At 43.6% G+C, this 21,104-nt stretch overlaps 1 protein-coding gene across 4 annotated transcripts in view; it reads right to left on the bottom strand.

Moving 5' to 3' along the window:
• The window catches only part of hectd1 (HECT domain containing 1), a 182,225-nt gene that overhangs the window by 55,108 nt on the left and 106,013 nt on the right, over nt 1–21,104 (bottom strand). For all 4 annotated transcript variants that reach the window (XM_078562871.1, XM_078562873.1, XM_078562872.1 and 1 more), the window contains exons 16-22: nt 8,751–8,885; nt 6,686–6,832; nt 6,506–6,600; nt 6,319–6,424; nt 5,666–5,800; nt 5,403–5,542; nt 4,327–4,650 (exon numbers count right to left, since the gene is read on the bottom strand). In XM_078562871.1, the coding sequence (XP_078418997.1) occupies nt 4,327–4,650; nt 5,403–5,542; nt 5,666–5,800; nt 6,319–6,424; nt 6,506–6,600; nt 6,686–6,832; nt 8,751–8,885 (1,082 nt within the window). The remainder of the gene's footprint in view (nt 1–4,326; nt 4,651–5,402; nt 5,543–5,665; nt 5,801–6,318; nt 6,425–6,505; nt 6,601–6,685; nt 6,833–8,750; nt 8,886–21,104) is intronic.

Genomic DNA, 21,104 nt, shown 5'->3' with positions numbered 1-21,104 from the left:
CTTGGGCTGAGACAATTGGTCTCCAACAACCACCACCACCTTCCTTTCTGATAGGTATGACTCCAACCAGTGGACTTTTCCCGATTCCCAATTATTTCAATTATTGTCATCACATGTCAAGACCAGTCACACTCACGTCACCTCTGAAATTCAGCTCTTTTGCCCATGTTTGGGCCAAGGCTGCAACAAGGTTTGCAGCCGAGTGGCCCTGGCAGAATCCAAACTGAGGATCGTTAAGTAGGTTATTGCTGTGTAAATGCCCCTTCATAGCGCTATCAACAACATCTCTCATCATTCTACTAATGGTTCAGAGCATACTGATGGTGTGGTAATTGTCCGCATTAGATTGGCCCTGCTTTTTGATGGAGGAAATATCCTGGCAATTTTCCACATTGTTGCCATCATTGTAGTGTACTGCAACAACCTGGCTAGGGGTGTGGTTAGTTTTGGAGCACAAGTTTTCAGAAATATAGACGGAATGTTGTCATGGTAAAGGCCATGTCAGGGCCTTTACCCTTTGCTGTAGTCAGTGCCTTCGGCTGTTCCTTGATACCACATGGAGTAAATCGAATTGGCGGAAGATTGACATCTGTGATGTTTGGGACCTCAGGAGAGGCCACGTCTGCTGGAAGATGGTTGCAAGTGCATCAGCTTCATCTTTTGCACCGATGCGCTGGGTTCCTCCATCAGTGAGGATGGAGATGTTTGTACAGCCCCCTCCTCCAGTTGGTTGTTTAATGTCCACCACCATTAATAACAAGGTGAGACAGAATTGAAGAGCTTGGATCTGAATCATTGGCTGTGGGATCGCTTCATTTTCACTGTTTAGCATGCAACTAATCTTGTGTTGCAGCTTCACCAGGCAAGCACATCAGGTTTAGATAAACCGGGCATTGCTCCTGACATGCTCTTCTGCACGCTCTTTGAACCAGGATTGATCTTCAGCTTGATGTTGTTGGAAGCAGGAGAATTATGCCAGGCTGTGAGTTTACAGATTGTGATCAAGCACAATTCTGCTGCTGCTTTGACCCACAGCACCTCATGGATGCCCAGTTTGGAATTGCTAGCTCTGGTCTGAATTGATCCCATTTAGCATGGTGCAAATGTGACAACACGGTGGAGTGGGTCCTCAGAGTAAAGACAGGACTTGGTCTCCATAAGGACTGTGGGGTGGCCACTACTACCATCATGGACAGATGCATCTTGTGACAAGAAGATTGGGGAGGATGAGGTTTTTCCCATGTTGGTTCTCTCATCACCAGCCACAGGCCAAGCCTGCCAGATGTGTCCTTCAGGACTCATAGAAACAGAAAATAGGAGGAGTAGGCCATTCGGCCCTTCAAGCCTGCTCCGCCATTCATTGTGATCATGGCTGATCATCCAACTCAATAACCTGCTCCTGCTTTCTCCCCATATCCTTTGATCCCTTTCGCCCTAAGAGCTATATCTAACTCCTTCTTGAAAACATACAATGTTTTGGCCTCAACTACTTTCTGTGGTAGCGAATTCCACAGGCTCACCACTCTCTGGGTGAAGAAATTTCTCCTCATCTCAGTCCTAAATAGTCTACCCCGTATCCTCAGACTGCGACCCCTGGTTCTGGATTCCCCCACAATCGGGAACACCCCTCCTGCATCTACCCTGTCTAGTCCTGTTAGAATTTTATAGGTTTCTATGAGATCCCCCCATATCCTTCTGAACTCCAGCAAATATAATCCTAATCGACTCAAACTTTCCTCATATGTCAGACCCGCCATCCCAGGAATCAGTCTGGTAAACCATCGCTGCACTCCCTCTATAGCAAGAACATCCTTCCTTAGGTAAGGAGACCAAAACTGCACACAATATTCCAGGTGTGGTCTCACCAAGGCCCTGTACAATTGCAGCAAGACATTCCTGCTCCTGTACTCTAATCCTCTGGCTATGAAGACCAACATACCATTTGCCTTCTTTACCACCTGCTGCACCTGCATGCTTACCTTCAGCGACTGGTGTACAAGGACACCCAGATCTCGTTGTACATTCCCCTCTCTCAATTTATAGCCATTCAGATAATAATATGCCTTCCTGTGTTTGCTACCAAAGTGGATAACCTCACATTTATCCACATTATACTGCATCTGCCATGTATTTGCCCACTCACTCAGCTTGTCCAAATCACACTGAAGCATCTCCGCATCCTCCTCACAGCTCACCCTTCCACCCAGCTTTGTGTCATCTGCAAATTTGGAAATATTACATTTAGCTCCCTCAATTAAATCATTAATATATATTGTGAATAGCTGGGGTCCTAGCACCAATCCCTGCAGTACCCCACTAGTCTCTGCCTGCCATTTGGAAAAAGGCCCGTTTATTCCTACTCTCTGTTTCCTGTCTGCCAACCAGTTTTCCATCCATCTCAATACACTACCCCCAATCCCGTGCGCTTTAATTTTACACGCTAATCTCTTACTTGGGACTGTCGAAAGCATTCTGAAAGTCCAAATAATACACATCCACTGGCTCCCCCTCATCAACTCTACTAGTTACATTCTCGAAAAATTCCAGTAGATTTGTCAAGCATGATTTCCCTTTCGTAAATCCATGCAGACTCTGTCCGATTCTGCCATTGTTTACCAAGTGCTCAGCTATTAAATCTTTTATAATGGACTCTAGAATTTTCCCCACTACCGACGTCAGGCTGACTGGTCTATAATTCCCTGTTTTCTCTCTACCTCCTTTTTTAAATAGTGGGGTTACATTAGCTACCCTCCAACTTAGTCAGCTGCAGTGCTACCAAGCCAAACTTGGTGATGGGAATTGAAGTTCCCACCCAGAAAAAACGGTGCCCTTGCTACCCTCAGTGATGGTCAACAGGAAGGAGCACTGATACATCAACTGAGGCAGGACAGTAGATGGTAGTCAGCAGGGGAGTTGTCTTGCCTATGTTTGACCTGATGCCATGAGACTTCAAGGATCCAAAGTTAAAGTTGAGGACTCCCATACCACTGTGCTGCCAGCTCTATCCTGCTGGAGGAAGAGGATTGGAGGCATCTGGGACATTGGCGATAAGGTACAATTAGGCAACTATGGCTGTCACGTGTTTGCTGGCACTATGGTACAACTCTCCCAATTATGGAATAAGGTCCCCAAACGTTAGTGACTTTGTAAGGCTGACAAGGTAGGGAGTGCCTTTACAAAAACAGAATTACCTGGAAAAACTCAGGTCTGGCAGCATCGGTGGAGAAGAAAAGAGTTGACGTTTCGAGTCCAACATGACCTTTCAATCTGATGATTAGGCTGTTGCTGGGGGACCTGTCCTCATTTAACTTTTCTGTAGCCATTTGACGCAACTGAGTGGCTTTCTAGGCCATTTCAGAAGGCAATTAAGAGTCAACCACATTGCTGAGAGTCTGGAGTCATGTAGGTCACATGTAGACCAGTAGGGTTGGGACGGCACATTTCCTTCCCTCAATGACATTCATGAACCAGATGAATTTTTACAGCAATGTGGTGGCTTCATGATCATCATTACTGAGGCTAGCTTTTTAAAATTCCAGATTTACTAATTAACTGATTTAAATGAATGCAAGAAATTTACAGAATCTCACAGTGCAGAAGAGGCCCTTCGGCACATAGAGTCTGCATCGACACGTGAGAAACACCTACCCTACCTACCTAATCCCATTTACCAGCACTTGGCCCAATGCCTTGAATGTTATGACGTGCCAAGTGCTCATCCAGGTACTTTTTAAAGGATGTGAGGCAGCCCGTCTCCACCAACCTCCCAGGAAACGCATTCCAGACCGTCATCATCAAAAAGTTTTTCCTCACATCCCCCTAAACCTCCTGCCCCTCAATCTTGTATGCCTCGATCAGGTCGCCCATCAGTCTTCTCTGCTCCAACGAAAACAACCCAAGTCTATCCAACCTCTCTTCATAACTTAAATGTTTCATCCCAAGCAACATCTTGGTGAATCTCCTCTGCACCTCCTCCAGTGCAATCACATCCAAAAAGGAAAATTTTTAAAAATAGACAGAGGGTGCCAAAGTTGTGGAGTACACTAACACAATTATTGATTGAATTAGAGATAATGTCAACATTTAAGAATTGGTTAGGTAGTTGAAAGAAGGGGAATAAATGAGACATGTAAACTGCATGACAGTAGTCCTACTTCACGTGCCCAATGTGGAGGACAAACACCAGCATTGATATTTGGGTCGAATTACCTATTTCTGTGTTGTACATCTATGTAATTCCTCAAAACTCGAGAGCTGCAAATCCCACATTATTTATATATTAAAACAGTGTTTTACAGTAATTTTATCTTAATCCTACTGACTCACCCTGGCTCATTCAAGCTGCAGTCATCCACATGAGTGTATAGAGTAGTCCAGTTTTGTCCATCTTTGGAAACTTGAAAAACCCAGTTCCTCAGGGCAGACCGACCATAACCACGTGCATGTCGCAAAGTATAAGCTGAAGGGATCACCCAAAGGCCAAGATCAATAGCAAACCAAGCATTCTTATCATCATTCGTATGGCAATTAAGGGCTGAGCTGTCACGACTCAAAATGTCTTCCAATCGTCCATATGGCAAATTCCTCCCCTCTGATGATGTTACAACCACCAAGCCATAAGCTGCAGGATTCACCCATTCATATGCAGTTCTGAAATTCAACATTAGGATTTTTTCTTAAGGAAGAAATTCAACAAATATCCTAAAATTTGTTTCTATTATCGACGAACATTACTCTATTCCTGTTGCCTATATTACTTGTGTCATATGAACTCCATGACTCTGAAAATGATTGCACCATAATTTAATCAATACACTTGAAGTGCCAGAATTTCTCATCGAAATATGAATTTTTAGTCCATTTAAATAGCCTCAATCAAAAGCAAATATACTGCTCAAAACACAGAGCATTTGTTGCAAATTATGAAGCACACCAAGCCAATATTTCAACTGATGGATAAAATTTTCATCAGCTATAAATCATAACTTGGAGATGGTTTTCAAACATTGCTGCACAACTGTTACTGTTACTCTCTGATGCAAAACTGAAGAGATGCGTGACTATCACAAGGAACTTTCAAGAGTAGCCTGAAGTCAGGTATACAACCTGCATTATGCACCATGCAGGGTGTTTGGGAAATCATGCTGACACAGTCTTGAAATCAAAACAATCTTCTATTCCAGGAATTACAGGGATGAAAATTGATGAAATGCAACAAAATGTTTGAACGACTCCGTACAAAAATATCCACCAGTAAGCAAACCTTCCCCAAGGATACACTGGTGAAATTTTGGCATGTGCTCCATAATCTTTAAATATTTAATAAATATAGGTTTTTCTTTTGGGAATTATGTACAAGTCATTATCCCAAAATCAAAAAAAATAATAATTTTCAATCTTACTTCGCATTTGTTCCAATCCAGTATATTATTCCATTTTCATCAAAGTTATGCTGGTGCCGGAAGGTAAATGTTTGTCCTTCACGTAACTTACGCACAAATACAAAGGTTGATCTGTCAAAGTCATACCACTGTTTTGCCACCTGAACCAAAAAAAAAATTAAGTTAGAATTAAATTATGTTACATGTTCATATTCACTCATTCTTTAATATCCTTTTGAACCTTAAAACATTAATTTTTGGAATAGTTACATCACATTGTTTACCATTTTAAGAAGATACTGTTCTAAGGATTCAACAGTGGCCAATGGTTCCATCTTGAGCATTCTTCCAGTTCTGTCGATCAATGATGTCTCCCCAGGAGCACGTTCCAATCTAAACCTCAGCCTTCTCGTCAGGATCTTGAAGGGAGGAATAACAGTCTGTAAGCAGATCGGTAGAATTTCACCTGAACTTCAAAGTCACAGTAAATTGCAACAAATTGCCACATGACTGCTTTTAAATTTCATTTAAAGTATGATTAAACAGTAATAGCTCATATTATCAGGTGGGAATTTGAAGCAGAAGAGAATTGAGAGCAGTTTGGAATATGACTGTGGGAAATCTGAATTATCAAATTTTCATGGGCTGCTTCAGCTTCGGGTTCAACAGTTTTTCCTAGACACTTTGCACTCAAGGCCACAAGCTACAACAAAGGCTTAGAGATATTTCTACAAAAGGTTGCTTGTACAAGATGATCATCAAATCATTCTTTTGCTATTTAAGACCAAAATATATTCTCAGTATTATAAGCAGATAGGGTAACTTGATAAATACAGGAGTAGCTTCTCATATACTACTTGTATTGTACAGGTAAAATCAACTAATAGCTGTAGGAAAACAAATACCATACTTCAGCATCAAACATTCTCCTTCATACCTGCAAGTTATATGAAGAGCCAGGGGTATCATAGAGATGAAGAGGTAGCCTCTCAATAGATTCTAACACTGCTATGAGCTTTCGAACAAGGGCAACGGCTGGCTGACTAAAAAGAAAATGATTTTTGTTACAAAGCTAAAAGATTTTTTAAAAATGCATTTCTAAATTGAAGAAAAGTCCTACCTACCTTTCTTCATCTTCATTTTCACTGAATGCAGTTTTGAAGACATTTATTCGCTCCATCAGTTGACTACAATCTTGTTTCATATCCAAGTCTATATTCTATAGAGTGAAAATGAGTGTGAATATCGCAAACCTCAAAGCTGATCCAAAATAAACAGATGCTCTTTTATAACCTCATACTAACATTGTTGAGAACAGTAAGAAGTGCTTGCACCAGCCCACTGCTGCACATCTCATAGGGCGAGATTGTGTTTTCATCCTTTAACAGTACGATCAAGTTCTCTAGGGCAGTTTTCATTAAATCTCTCCATGTAGCCTCTCCGTCCACGCCCTGCAAAACAAAAACATTTATTTTTTTTTATTTTGAAATATTTACTGTTCAGCAGAAATCTTCTCAATTATTAATCAGGAAAACAAGTGTCAGATTTTGGGGAGGCAGTGGCGTAGTGGTATTGTCACTGGATTGGTAATCCAGAGACCCAGGGTAATGCTCTGGGGACCCGGGTTAAAATCCCACCACGGCAGATGGTGGAATTTGAATTCAATTTTAAAAATCTGGAATTAAAAGTTTAATGATGACCATGAAACCACTGTCGATTGTTGTAAAAACCTATCTGGTTCACTAATGTCCTTTAGGGAAGGAAATCTACCATCCTTACCTTGTCTGGCCTGTGTGAGACTCCAGACCCACAGCAATGTGGTTGACTCTTAAAATGCCCTCGGAACAAGGGAAATTAGGGATGGACAATAAATGCTGGCCTAGCCAATGATGCCCACATCTCACGAACGAATAATTTTTAAAAATCAGTGAAATTTAGCCTAGAATTTTCACTTGGGCAATGCCCCCAAATGTAAAAGAGAAACATGATTTTTACTTGTCTGCCAAGAAATGTGCTGACATGCTGGAATTCACAAGGTTGAACAAATATTCAAAATAACAAATCATTATGGGAACAAGTCACAAACACTGGTCCTTTGAGTGGGTGTGTAGGCCAGTGACCATATGCTACTGCGGCATTTAAAGGCCTGAAGCACCTAAAAAGATAAGTTTGCAGTAATTCCGAAAACTCAGCCACAGAAAGATGCCTGCATAGCTCTGTAGGACTCAGGAAGGAAAGATGCATGTTCATCAGTGAGGCTGTGGCAGTGCTTCTGAATGAAGTTAACCAAAATAGTGAGGTTTTGCATGATCCAAGGAAAATTATTGCCAACTGGACAATTACCTTGGCGGGAATGGCAAGGTAAAATGACCTAGCTGAACTTTCCAAATATGCACTGAACTGAGCATACCCCCACAGCATTGAAGCAATCAACTGCTTACCATAAATAGATACGAGGAACAGGGTTGCCTTCACACCCTCAGCCTTAACTATCAAGCATTCCTTCACACACATCATTACATTGTATTTTGAATACTACTAGAAGTCTCATGTTTTATATAACTACTTTCCTCATTCATCTGCCATCAAACATTATACACAAACTTGGGTGCAACTGCACCAATTTTTTTTTTTAAAAAGGAGAATGCAGCCCAATACTCCAGAGCAATTAGCTACAAGGTGCTTTCTCAAACTGTTCCACATGTTGAGGGAGTTACAGAGTTTATGACGAAGACAACAATAGAGGAAGTGGAGATGGAGAAACAGGAGCCAGCTGCAGCTTCCTCAGGACATTCTGCTTCTGTCATCCTAGTGTAACTATACTACCAGTCAACAAACTGACCAGCCTGACTCGTTAAATGAATTCAATTCCTCAGCAACCTATTTCAATCTCTCTTCCTCCTCCAAGTGTTCCTAAGGAAGAAACAGCAAGTTCATCCCCAACTAGTCTTGCCAGTGCTTCAGTACTGTGTGTGGAACATAAAGGGGATTTACATGACTGACCACAGGGTCAGGAGATTTTATCCATTAGCTGCAAAGCGTGGAGGCCCAGATCACACAAGCCCTGCTTTTATGAGATGAATGATTATGTGGAAACAGCATGTGGCACTGTGCAGCGAATTGCCAATATTCATATCCCATGGATGCTTTCGCAGCGCAGCTTAGGTAGCTTTAAGCAAATCAGAATTGAACCACTCATAGCAGAAAACTCAAAAACAAAATATAATTATTTGACAAAAACACCTGTATTATTATTTGGATTTCAATTAAAATGTTTCAAAAAGCAACAGCAATATTTACTTACCAAAAATTATATTCAGCAAAAATTCACCTTAAATTCAGGTATTTGTAAATGTGCATTTTACTTACTTTTCTGTTAGCATGGAGCTCCCATGCACTCTCAAGTTGTGTAGCAATGTTTCGCAATGTGACTACCACTCCTCGAGGCATACTTTCTACAGCCTTAAAATGATCGTCATATAAATCTCTGGCCATGGTTCGTACCTGCAAAGAAAAATTCATTAGAAATTCCTTTCCTCTTTAAAATCAACATAATATATTTGCTACATTCAACAGGGAGACACATAGAAGGTATCAACTACACAAGGTGTTAGCTCTTGGCGTTGGGGGTAACATATTATCATGGATAGAGGATTTGCTAATGAATAGCAAAGAGAGTCGGGATAAAAGGGTCAATTTCAAGCTGGCAAACTGTAGTTAGTGGGGTGCCACAGGGATCAGTGCTGAGGCCACAACTGTTTATAATTTGTTTAAAATGGGCAAAAATTTGGCACCTGAAATTTAATGTGGGAAAATGTTAGGTTGTCTACTTTGGCAGGAAAAATAGAAAAGCAGAATATTATTTAAACGGAGAGGGATGGCAGAATGCTGCAGTACAGAGGGATCAGGGTGTCCTTGTACATGAACTGCAAAAAGTTAGCTTGCAGGTACAGCAAGTAAATAGGAAGGCAAATGGAATGTTAGCCTTTGTTGCAAAGGGATGGAATGTAAAAGTAGCAAAGTCTTGCTACAACTGTATAGGGCGTTTGTGAGACCACACCCTGGAGTACTAAGTAGAGTTTTGGTCTCCTTACTTGAGAGATATGCTTGCATTGGAGACAATCGAGAGAAGGTTCACTCAACTCAATCCTGGGGTGAAGGGGTTATCTTAGGAAGAAGGGTTGGGCAGGTTGGGCCTGTACTCACTGGAGTTTAGAAGAATGAGAGGTGAACTTATTGAAACATGAGATTCTGAGGGGGCTTGAGAAGGAAGGTACTGAGAGGATGTCCCCCCCATGGGGAATCTAAAACTGGGGACAGAGTTTTAAAGTAAAGGGTCTCCCATTTAAGATGGAGATAAGGAGGAATTTCTTCTGAGGGTCATTAATCTTTGGAATTCGTTACCCCACAGAGCAGCGGAGGCTGAGTCATTGAATGTATTCAAGGCTGTGTCAGGCAGATTTTTGGTCTACAAGGGAGTCAAAGGTAATGGACAGGTCAGGCAGGAGTTAAGGCCACAATCAGATCAGCCATGATCTTACTGAAAGCCAGAGGAGGCTCTATGGGCTGAATGGCCTACTCTTACTCCTATTTATGTGGCAAAAGGGAAGCTGTTGATGGTTCATTCTTCAATATTAAGTACGAAGAGGAATGCACCACAACTAAATTCTAGATTCTTTCAGTTTTGTTGAATCAGCTATAATCTCACCTCCTAAAATTAAATAGAGCAAGAAAAAAATTCTGTTAAGCACTGTCTGAACTCTTTGCTTTGTACTTCATTACGTTCTTGAAATGGGAACTTCAAGCTCACAGCTAATGAAGCAAAATTACACATCACAACACAGAAGTGATAATCAGAAATAATTTCAAAAGTGTGCATAGCCCTTTGTACAAGAAGAAAATCTGTGCCGATATTTTGACTGTCGCAAGGCAACATAAAGGAGAATCTTCCTAACAAGCTTCCAAACCAGAAACACAGTCTAATAGGTATTCAGCAGGTTTACCACTGAAAATATTTCATAATGAAGACATCGACATTGCCATTGTCCCCATTAAAATAAGGCTTATGCCAGCAGTAATTGTGGAAGCTTGAATTTTTCCCTACAGATGACTTTTTTCCCTATGTTCTATGGGGAAAAACAAAGCAACTTATATTGAAATTGAGTGCTCCCTCCCCATAAAACGTTGAGGGCATTAAGAGTATTGCAGTCTCAACGTGAGGAGCGACCGAGGATAAAACAATGTTCAAGAGCAGACCTGAGACAGAGCTGGAGCTTCAAAATCAACAACAGAAAAAAAATCAAGATGTGATGTCACAGGACAACAGGATTGGCTGGTGAGTACTGCAGTTTTATTTTTGCTCCTTCAATCAGGAAAGCGTGTTATAATGCGGAGCTGAGGGCCTGTATTTTACTATTACTTTATTAAATGAATAAACTAGATAAACCAATTAATCTGTAAAACTAAAATAATTGATTGAACAACAATTTTAACTAATTAAATTAATAAATCGAGTAGATAGGCTTACCAGAGCAGGTACTGCATTGTAGCTGCAGCACAAGGGAGCATTGCTTTCTCGGACAACCACATCTATGTTAGCTGTCTGCAGCTCAAGGAACATCGGCTCAGGGTGATTGAGCTGGAGTCTGAGCTGCAGATGTTCTGGAGCATTAGGGAGGGGGGAAATTACGTGGACACTGTTCCAGGAGGTAGCAACATCCTTTAGTTTAAATAATATCTTGAAGGCGGCCAATGGTCAGAGTCAGGAGGGTATGACTGCAAGTCAGGCAGGTATGGGATCTAGGATGTTGTGATGGAGAAGCCTCAGCCATATCTTTGTCCAACAGGTATGAAATACTTTCTGTCTGTATGGATAAGAGCGAAGGCTGCAAGGAAGATAGGCAAACTGCTCATGGCACCATGGTGTAGGAGGCCATTCAAGTGAGGAGAATAAAAAGGAATGTGGTAGCAGTAGTGGATAACATAGGGGAATGGATATTGTTCTCTGCTGCTAAGACCTAGAGCTCTGAAAATTGTGTTGACTGCCTGGTCTCAGGACGACATCTTGCAGCTGTGGGAGAACTTGGGAGAGGGAGGAGTGGACTCGATTGTCATGGTCCATGTAGGATTCAGCAACATAGGTAGAACTACAAATGAGGTTCAGAGGACGAAGCTTGAGGAGTTGGATTCCAAATAAATAAGCAGGACCTTCAGGGTATTAATGTTTGATTACTACCTAAGCCATGCCCAAATTGACATGGGGTCAAGCAGATTAGAAAATTAAACACATGCCCCAAATAGAGGCATGGGAATAAGGGGTTTTGATTCATGAGACACTGGCACCAGCACTCAGGAAGGGGAAGCTATTCCATTGGGATGGACTCCACTTAAACCAGCTGGGATCAGCACCCATATGAATTGTACAACTAGGACTGTAGTTAAGACAATGTAAAAAGGAGGGAATAGGGATGTGGGGAGCTGCTTGGTGAAGGGAAATTTAGAAATCTAAAAAGCACAGTCAGAGCAACAGAGCAGCATCATGATTTGGGTAAAGACAAGCAGAGTGGAATAGAAAAAGTTTAACGGTAATAGTGCATCAGCAAACAAGAAGTGCACAAAGCATTCTTAACAAGATAGAGGAACTAGCAACATTCTCCACAGGGCGAAGTTGTACTTAGCACAAAGGAAGATGGTCGAGGCTATTATAGGTCAATCATCTCAATCCTAGGACATTGCTACAGGAGTTCCTCAAGGTAGTGTCCTAGGCCAAATAATCTTCAGCTGCTTCATCAATCACCTCCCTCCACCATAAGGAAGGAAAAGGAGATGCTCACTGATAGCACCATGTTCAGTGTTATTTGTGACTCCTCAGATACAGAAGCAGTTGTGCTCATGTGCAGCAATTCAGGCTTGGGCTGATAAGTGGCAACTAACATCGGTGCTACAAAAGTGCCAGGCACTGACAATCTCCAACAAGAGAGAATTTAACCATCTGCCCTTGACGTTCAACTCCATTACCATCACCATTTCCCCGCTATCAAAATCCTGGGTGTTACCACTGACAAGAAAATTAACTGGAACAACCAGATATACGCAAAAAACTGCTGGAAATCTGAAACAAAAACAAAAAATAGCTGGAAAAACTCAGCAGGTCTGACAGCATCTAAGGAGAGGAACACAGTTAACGTGTCGAGTCCGTATGACTCTTCATCAGAACTAAAGAAATATAGAAATGTGGTGAAATATAAGCTGGTAGAGGGGGGTGGGACAGGTAGAGCTGGATAGAGGGCCAGTGATAGGTGGAGGCAAAGAAGAGATTGCCAAAGATGTAAGGGTATTGACGGTGGTGATATTATCTAAGGAATGTGTTAATGGTGACAGAGGCCCGAACAATCCCCATCCACCACTACTCTCCTCCGTCTGGCTGAACTTGTTCTCTCACTGAACAATTTCTCCTTAAACTCGTCTCACTTTCTCCAAATAAAAGGTGTGGCTATGGGAACCCGTATGGGCCCCAGTTATGCCTGCCTCTTTATTGGGTATGTGGAACATTCCTTGTTCCAGTCCTACTCAGGCCCCCTCCCACAACTCTTTCTCCGGTACATCGATGACTGCTTTGGTGCCGCTTCATGCTCTCGCCTGGACCTGGAAAAATTTATTAATTTTGCTTCCAATTTCCACCCCTCCATCATTTTCACATGGTCTATCACTGACATTTCCCTCCCCTTCCTTGACCTCTCTGGCACAATTTCTGGTGATAGACTGTCCACCAATATTCATTACAAGCCTATCGACTCCCACAGCTACCTCGACTACAGCTCCTCACACCCTGCTTCCTGTAAAGACTCCATCCCATTCTCTCAGTTCCTTCGCCTCCATCGCATCTGTTCTGATGATGCCACTTTCCAAAACACTTCCTCTGACATGTCTTCCTTCTTCCTTAACTGAGGTTTTCCACCCACGGTGGTTGACAGGGCCCTCAACCATGTCTGGCCCATCTCCCGCGCATCCGCCCTCACTCTACCTCTCCCTCCCAGAACCATGATAGGGATCTTGTCCTCACTTATCATGCCAACAGCCTCTGCATTCAAAGGATCATCCTCCGCCATTTCCGCCAACTCCAGCATGATGCCACCACCAAACACATCTTCCCTTCACCCCCCCCCCGGTGGCATTCCGCCGGGATCGTTCCCTCCGGGACACCCTGGTCCACTCCTCCATCACCCCCTACACCTCAACCCCCTTCCACGGCACCTTCCCATGCAACCGCAAAAGGTGTTACACCTGCCCCTTTACTTCCCCCCTCCTCATCGTCCAAGGGCCCAAACACTCCTTTCAAGTGAAGCAGCACTTCACTTGGACTACCCTCAATTTAGTCTACTGCATTCGCTGCTCCCAATGCGGTCTCCTCTGCAATGGAGACCAAAGGCAGACTGGGTCACCGCTTTGCGGAACACCTTCGGTCTGTCTGCAAGCATGACCCAGACCTCCCTGTCGCTTGCCATTTCAACACACCACCCTGCTCTCAAGCCCACATGTCTGTCCTTGGCCTGCTGCAATGTTCCAGTGAAGCTCAACGCAAACTGGAGGAACAGCACCTCATCTTCCAACTAGGTACTCTACAGCCTTCCGGACTGAATATTGAGTTCAACAACTTCAGATCATGAACTCTCTCCTCCATCCCCACCCCCTTTTTCCAATAAATTATATTTTTAAAATATATCTTTCTTTTCCCACCTATTTTTAAATCTATCGTTTTATCTCCACCTTTTAGCCCATTTTGATCCCTTCCCTCAACCCACTAGGGCCATCTGCCACTTGTTTGTCCTGCTTTCTACCCTTAATGTCACCATTAGCACATTCCTTAGATAATATCACCACCGTCAACACCCCTTTGCCTTTTGTCTATGACATCTTTGGCAATCTCTTCTTTGCCTCCACCTATCACTGGCCCTTTATCCAGCTCTACGTGTCCCACCCCCCTCTGCTAGCTTATATTTCACCACATTTCTATATTTCTTTAGTTCTGATGAACAGTCATAAGGACTCGACACATTAACTGTGTTCATCTCCTTAGATGCTGTCAGACCTGCTGAGTTTTTACAATCAGATATACACCATTGCCACAAGAGCAGGTCAGGGGTTGGGAATTCTGTGGCGATTAACTCACCTCCTGACTCCCCAAAGCCTGTCCCCATTTACAAGGCACAAGTCAGCTGTATGATAGAGTACTCCACTGACAGGATGAGTGCCACTCCAACAACACGCAACAAGCTCAACACCATCGACAAAGCAGCGTGCTTGAATGGCACCCCATCCACCAACTTAAACATTCAACTCCCCCCACCACCGACACATAATGGCAGCAGTGTGTACCATCTACAAGAAGCACTGCAACAACTCATCAAGCCTCGTTCGACAGCAGCATCCAGGCCTGCCACCTCTACTACCTTGGAGGACAAGGGTAGCAGGTGCATGGGAACACCACCATCTGCAGGGTCCCATCCAGGCCATATACCATCCTAACTTAGAAATATACCACTGTTCCTTCAGGGTTGTGGGGTCAAAACACTGGAACTCCCTTCCAAACAGCACTGTGGGTGACCAGTGATACCCCACATCGCAACGGCAGCTGGTGGAATTTAAATTTAGTTAATAAATCTGGAATTTAAAAAAGCTAGTCTCGGTAATAGTGACAATGAAACCACAGTCAATTGTAAAAAAAACACCTCTAGTTCACAAATGCTCTTGAGGGGAGGAAATCTGCCATCCTTACCTGGCCGGGCCTACATGTGACTCCAGACCCACAGCTTTCTGTTGACTATTAAATGCCCTCTGAAAGGGGGCACTCACTTGTATCAAACTGCTACGAAGTCGAAAAGGAATGCAACTGGCATCGACCTAGGCACTGGAAATGACAAAGGGAGGCCCAGCCCTATCCACCCTGCAAAGTCCTCCTTATTAATATCTGGGGGCCTGTGTCAAAATTAGCAGAGCTGTCCCACAAACCAGTCAAACAATACGTACTCATCCTCACGGAATCATACCTGACAGACAATATCCCAGACACAACCATCACCATCCCTGGGTATGTCCGTCGCATCAGCAGGACAGACCCAACAAGAGTTGCGGCACAATGGTATACAATCAACAGGGAGTTGCCCTGGGAGTTCTCAACATCAGGTCTGGACCCCATTAAGTCTCATGACATCAGGTCAAACATGGGCAAGGAAATCCTGCTGATTACCACCTACCGTCCCCCCTCAGCTGATGAATCAGTACTCCTCCATGTTGAGGATTTGGAGGAAGCACTGAGGGTAGCAAGGGCACAAAATGTGCTCTGGTTGAGGGACTTCAATACGCCACGACTCACTGGGGCTAGTGCACTGCAATATCAAGCCCCACTGCTCCCTGAGCTGCAACAAATGTGAAAAAAAGCTTGATCAAACCACCAGATTGCCCCAATTCTACCTGTTTAATTTAGGTTAACAAAACATGAAGACCAGATTTGTAAACTTAATAAATAACTGTTTATTGAACAAACTGTTGTTAACCAATGGCAAAAGAAATATGAACTGCTAACTTCTAACACTATAGCTTAAACTTTACCCCCTTCTTAAATCCACCCACACACAAAAGGTTGATTTTGATCAATGTCTTCCAAATTCCTTTCAGTTCTTGAAGACGACACAAGGTGGTCTTCCAGCATTAAGTATTTAGTTCACTGGTTGAGAACTTGCTTTTCAGTGTCTCTAACAGTGGCTTTCCCCTTTTCCGTTTTAACAGGGGCTTCTTCAGAGAGAGCAGGTTATAGAGATATGAGGAAAAGAGATTTTAAATGTTTTCTCTTTGCAGTCCAGGAGCTTTCTGTTATGGAATTACTAGAGTCTCCCACAGACAGGAGAAAGAGGTTTTAGGTCTTGTTTCTTTCAGGCTAGGAGCTACACTGTAGGACTGTTTCTCTCTCAAAGCCTAGACACCTGATCAGGGGCCAATTAAAATGCTGTTGTCAGGCAACTCACTTGATCAAGGACTCCTTTCCAGCACCATCCTATCTTTCATGGCACACTCTGTTCCAGGACTGCAACACTGTATATATCTCTCAACCTGTCCCAGTGGAAATATCCTTTAAGCTGCAGCCATTGTAATTCTAATCCACAATCCAACAGAAAATAAAAAGATATGTTCTTTACAGATGTCCACCACTACAGACTGAGCTGACTGAGTCATAAAGGACATAGCTGCTAGACTGGGTCTGTGGCAGGTGGTGAGGGAACCAAGAGGGAAAAACCTATTTGACCTCGTCCTCATCAATCTGCCCGTCGCAGGTTCCTCTGTCCAGAGCGGTATTGGTAGGAGTGGCCACCACACAGTTCTTCTGGAGGCAAAGTCCTGCCTTCACAATGAGGGCACCCTCCATCATGTTGTGTGGCACTACAATTGCACTAGATGAGATAGCTTTCAAACAGATTGATCAACTTAAAACTGGGCATCCATGAGGTGCTGTGGACAAACAGCGGCAGCGGCAAAATTGCAGACAACCACAATCTTCAGCCTCATGGCCTAGCATATCCCCCACTCTAACATTACCAGTAAGTCAGGGGATTAACCTGACAAAGAGTACGGGGGGCATGGCAGGAGCAGCACCAGGCATGCCTAAAAATGAGTCAACCTAATGAAGTTACAACACAGGACTGCGTTGCAGCATGCAATAGACAGAGCTAAGTGATCCCACAACCAACAGATCAGATCTAAGTTCTGCAGTCCTGCCACATCCAGTTGTGAGTGGTGGCGGACAATTAAACTGGAGGGGGAGGAGGCGGCTCCACAATGATGGAGCAGCCCAGCACATCAGTGTAAAAGACAAGGCTGAAGTATTTGCACCAATCTTCAGCCAGAAGGACCAAGTGGAGAATCCATCTTGGCGGCCTCCTCAGGTCTCCAGCATCACAGATGCCAGTCTTCAGTAAATTTGATTCATTCCACATACGCACTGGAGATTGCAAAGGCAATGGGCCCTGAAAACATTCCAGCAACATTACTGAAGATTTGCGCCCCAGAAGTTGCTGTGCCCTTAGCCATAGAAAAGTTACAGCACAGAAGGAGGCCATTCGGCCCATCTTGTCCATGCCAGCCCGAGAACACCCAGGTGCCCTTTCTGATCCCACCTTCCTGCACCCGGTCCATAGCCCTGCAGCTTACAGCACTTAAGGTGCAGATCCCAGTACTTTTTAAAAAGAGTTTAAAGTTTCTGCCTCTACCACCAACTTGGGCAGCGAATTCCAGACACTCACTACCCTCTGCGTAAAAAAGTTCTTCCTCATGTCCCCCCTACACCTTCTGCCACTTATCTTGAATCTATGTCCCCTGGTTCTAGAATTCTCCACCAAGGGAAACAATTTTATCCTGTCCACTCTATCTATTCCCCTCATAATTGTGTACACCTCAATCAAGTCACCTTTCAGCCTTCTTTGTTCTAAGGAAAATAACCCCAACCTATCCAATCTCTCCTTGTAGTTAGACTTGTCTAACCCTGGCAAAATTCTTGTAAACCTCCTCTGCACTCTCTCCAGAGCTATTACGTCCTTCCTGTAACGTGGTGACTAGAACTGCACACAATACTCCAGTTGTGGCCTCACCTAACTGGTCTATAATTTTGGCATTTCCTTTGATCTCTTTTTAAACAATGGAACTACGTTTGCATTTCTCCAGTCTTCCAGTACCTCCCCTGTATCTAGTGAAGATTGGAAAATCAACCTCAGAGCATCTGCTATCTCTTCCCTGATTTCCTTCAGCAGCCTCGGAAACAATCCATCTGGCCCTGGTTACTTATCAACTTTCAAGGATTTCAACCCTTTGAGTACTTCCTCTCTCTTTATGACTATCCTGTCCAATATCTCGCAGTGTTCTTCCTGGACGACTATATCTACATCCTCCCTTTCCTTTGTAAACTCAGAGACAAAATATTCATTCAAAACCCTTCCCACAGTCTCTGCATCTACACACAAGTTTCCATCTTCATCTCTGATAGGTCCCACTTTTTCCTTAACTAACCTTTTAGCATTTATGTATTGGTAAAACATCTTTGGGTTATCTTTAACTTTACTTGCTAATCTTTTTTCATGCCCCCTCTTTGATTTCATTATTTACTTAGTCCCTGCACTTCCTATATTCGTCTAGGCTATCTACAGTGCTTAGTTCTTTGTGCCTATCGTACACTTTCTTTTTCTGTTTCTTCCCCTGATTTGCTCTAGACAACCAGGGGGTCTCGATTTGGCAGTACCACTCTTATTTTTGTAGGGGACATGTCTACTTTGTGCAATTAGGATCTCGCTTTTCAGTGCTTCCCACTGGTTTTCCACTGCTTTATCCTCCAGCAGTGCTGTCCAGTCCACCTCAGCCAAGTCCCTTCTTATTTCTGCAAAATTTGCTTTCCCCCAGTTCAAGACTTTTACTCCTGCCTTATCTCTGTCCTTTTCCATGGTAATGGTAAATCTAACTGAATTGTGATCACTGTCCCTGATATGGTCGCCAACTGTCACTTCACCCACTTGTCCTTCTTCGTTCCCCAAGACTAGGTCTAGAATTGCAAGTCCTCTCTTGGGTTTGTCACTAATTGGTTGAAAAAATTTTCCTGGACACACTGCATGAATTTTTCTCCCTCAGTGCCCCTTATATTGTTTGAATCCCAGTTGATATTAAGTTAGTTGAAGCCTCCTACTATTAGTGCCCTCTTGTTCTTACAAGCAGAAATTTGCCTACATATTTGTTCTTCTATCTCCCTTTCACTACTTGGGAGACTGTAGTATACTCCCAGTCGTGTGACTGTCCCTTTTTTATTTCTAAACTCAATCCATAAAGCCTCGTTTGTTGACCCATTTAGTATGTCATCCCTTCTCACAACTGGAATTGATTCTTTAACCATTAGTGCTACCCTCCCCTCCTTTTTTATCTCCTACTCTATAGTGTCTGAAGACTCTATAACCAGGGATATTAAACTACCAGTTTTGTCCCTCCTTTAGCCAGGTCTCCGTTATAGCAATGACATCCTAATGCCATGTGTATACCTGTGCCCTTAACTCATCTACCTTGTTTGTAATACTCCTTGCCTTGAAGTTTAAACAATTTAATCCGGTCAATTTCCCTTCCTGGACACTTTTTAAACTTTGCTTCTCCTGTAACTCAATGTCTATCACAACGTCCCTAGCTAATGTTCTACCTCCATTTTTCTGATCTGAATCTGACCTATCTGATCCTACTCCTGAGATCCCATCCCCCTGCTGCACTAGTTTAAATACTCCCCAATGGAACTAGCAAAAGCCCCCGCAAGGACACTGGTCCCAGCTCTGCCTGGGTGCAGCCCGTCCGGTTTGTACAGGTCCCACCTTCCCCAGAACCAGTCCCAGTGCCTCAAGAATCTGAATCCCTCCTGGCTACACCATCTCTCCAGCCACATCTTCATTTGGTCTATCCTCTTATTCCTGCTCTCACTAGCACATGGAACTGGAAGTAATCCTGAGGTTACTACATTTGAGGTCCTGCATTTTAATTTGTTTCCTAACTTCCTGTACTGAGCTTGCAGGTCCTCATCCCCTAGTTTAGCCATGTCGTTGGCACCAATGTGTACCACGACCACTGGCTGTTTACCTTCCCTCCCCAGAATGTCCTGCAGCCGCTCCGTGACATCCTGGACCCTGGCACCAGAGAGGCAACATACCATCCTTGATTCACGTTTGCAGCCACAGAAGCGTCTGTTGGTGCCCCTAACTATTGAATCCCCTATCACTATAGCCCGGACACTTGTTTTCCTCCCGCCCCTCTGAGCAGCAGAGCCACCCACGGTACTGTGAACGTGGCTGTTGCTGCTTTCCCCTGAGAGGCTATCCCCCACCCCCAACAGTATCCAAAGCGGTATATCTGTTAGAGAGGGGGATGACCGCAGGGCACTCCTGCACTGCATTCCTGACTCTTTTACTGTTCCTGATGGTCACCCAATCCCTTTCTGCCTGTGTAATCTTCACCTGCAGTGTGACCACCTTACTAAACGTGCTATCCACGACTTGCTCAGCATTGTGGATGCTCCACAATGAGTCCACCAGCTCCAGCTCCGAAAGCTGGTTAGCTAGAAGCTGCATTTGGACAAACCTTCCATACACATGGTCACCAGGGACGCTGGAAGCGTACCTCATTTCCCACATCCGGCAGGAGGAGCATATCACAGGTCTGAGTTCTCCTGCCACGACGTCCCTCTTAATTAAGCTAGTTACTCCCTTAAAAAATACGCCAGCTCGGGGCCTTATTTATGTTAGCTAGGAACCTTGTTTCTTGACTAATTATACTTGTACAGTACTACTCTATACTTTTTTTGTTTAGCTCCTACCTCAGTATTAAGCAATGAATTACTTCCAGTACAGCTACAACACTGGCATCGATCCAGCAATGTGGAAAATTGCCCCGGAAAATCACCTTTTCTTCACTGTCACTGGGTCAAGATCCTGGAACTCCCGCCCAAACAGCACTGTGGGTGCATCTACATCAAAGGCACTGCAACAGTTCAAGGCAGCGGCTCACCACCACCTTCTAAAAGGCATTTAGGGATGGGCAATAAAAGAGCTGGCCTAGCCAGCATTGCCCACGTTCTGTGAAAGAATGAAAAATATTGACAAGGTAGTCTGGAAATTGAATTTGTAGAATGCTTTCACAACAATTTCCTGGAACAATATG

The sequence above is a fragment of the Cetorhinus maximus genome, chromosome 18, assembly GCF_964194155.1.
Source record: "Cetorhinus maximus chromosome 18, sCetMax3.hap1.1, whole genome shotgun sequence".
Classification (NCBI taxonomy): Eukaryota; Metazoa; Chordata; class Chondrichthyes; order Lamniformes; family Cetorhinidae; genus Cetorhinus; species Cetorhinus maximus.
Note: the sequence above shows the minus strand (reverse complement) of the source record. Positions and strands in the feature narration are given on the sequence as shown.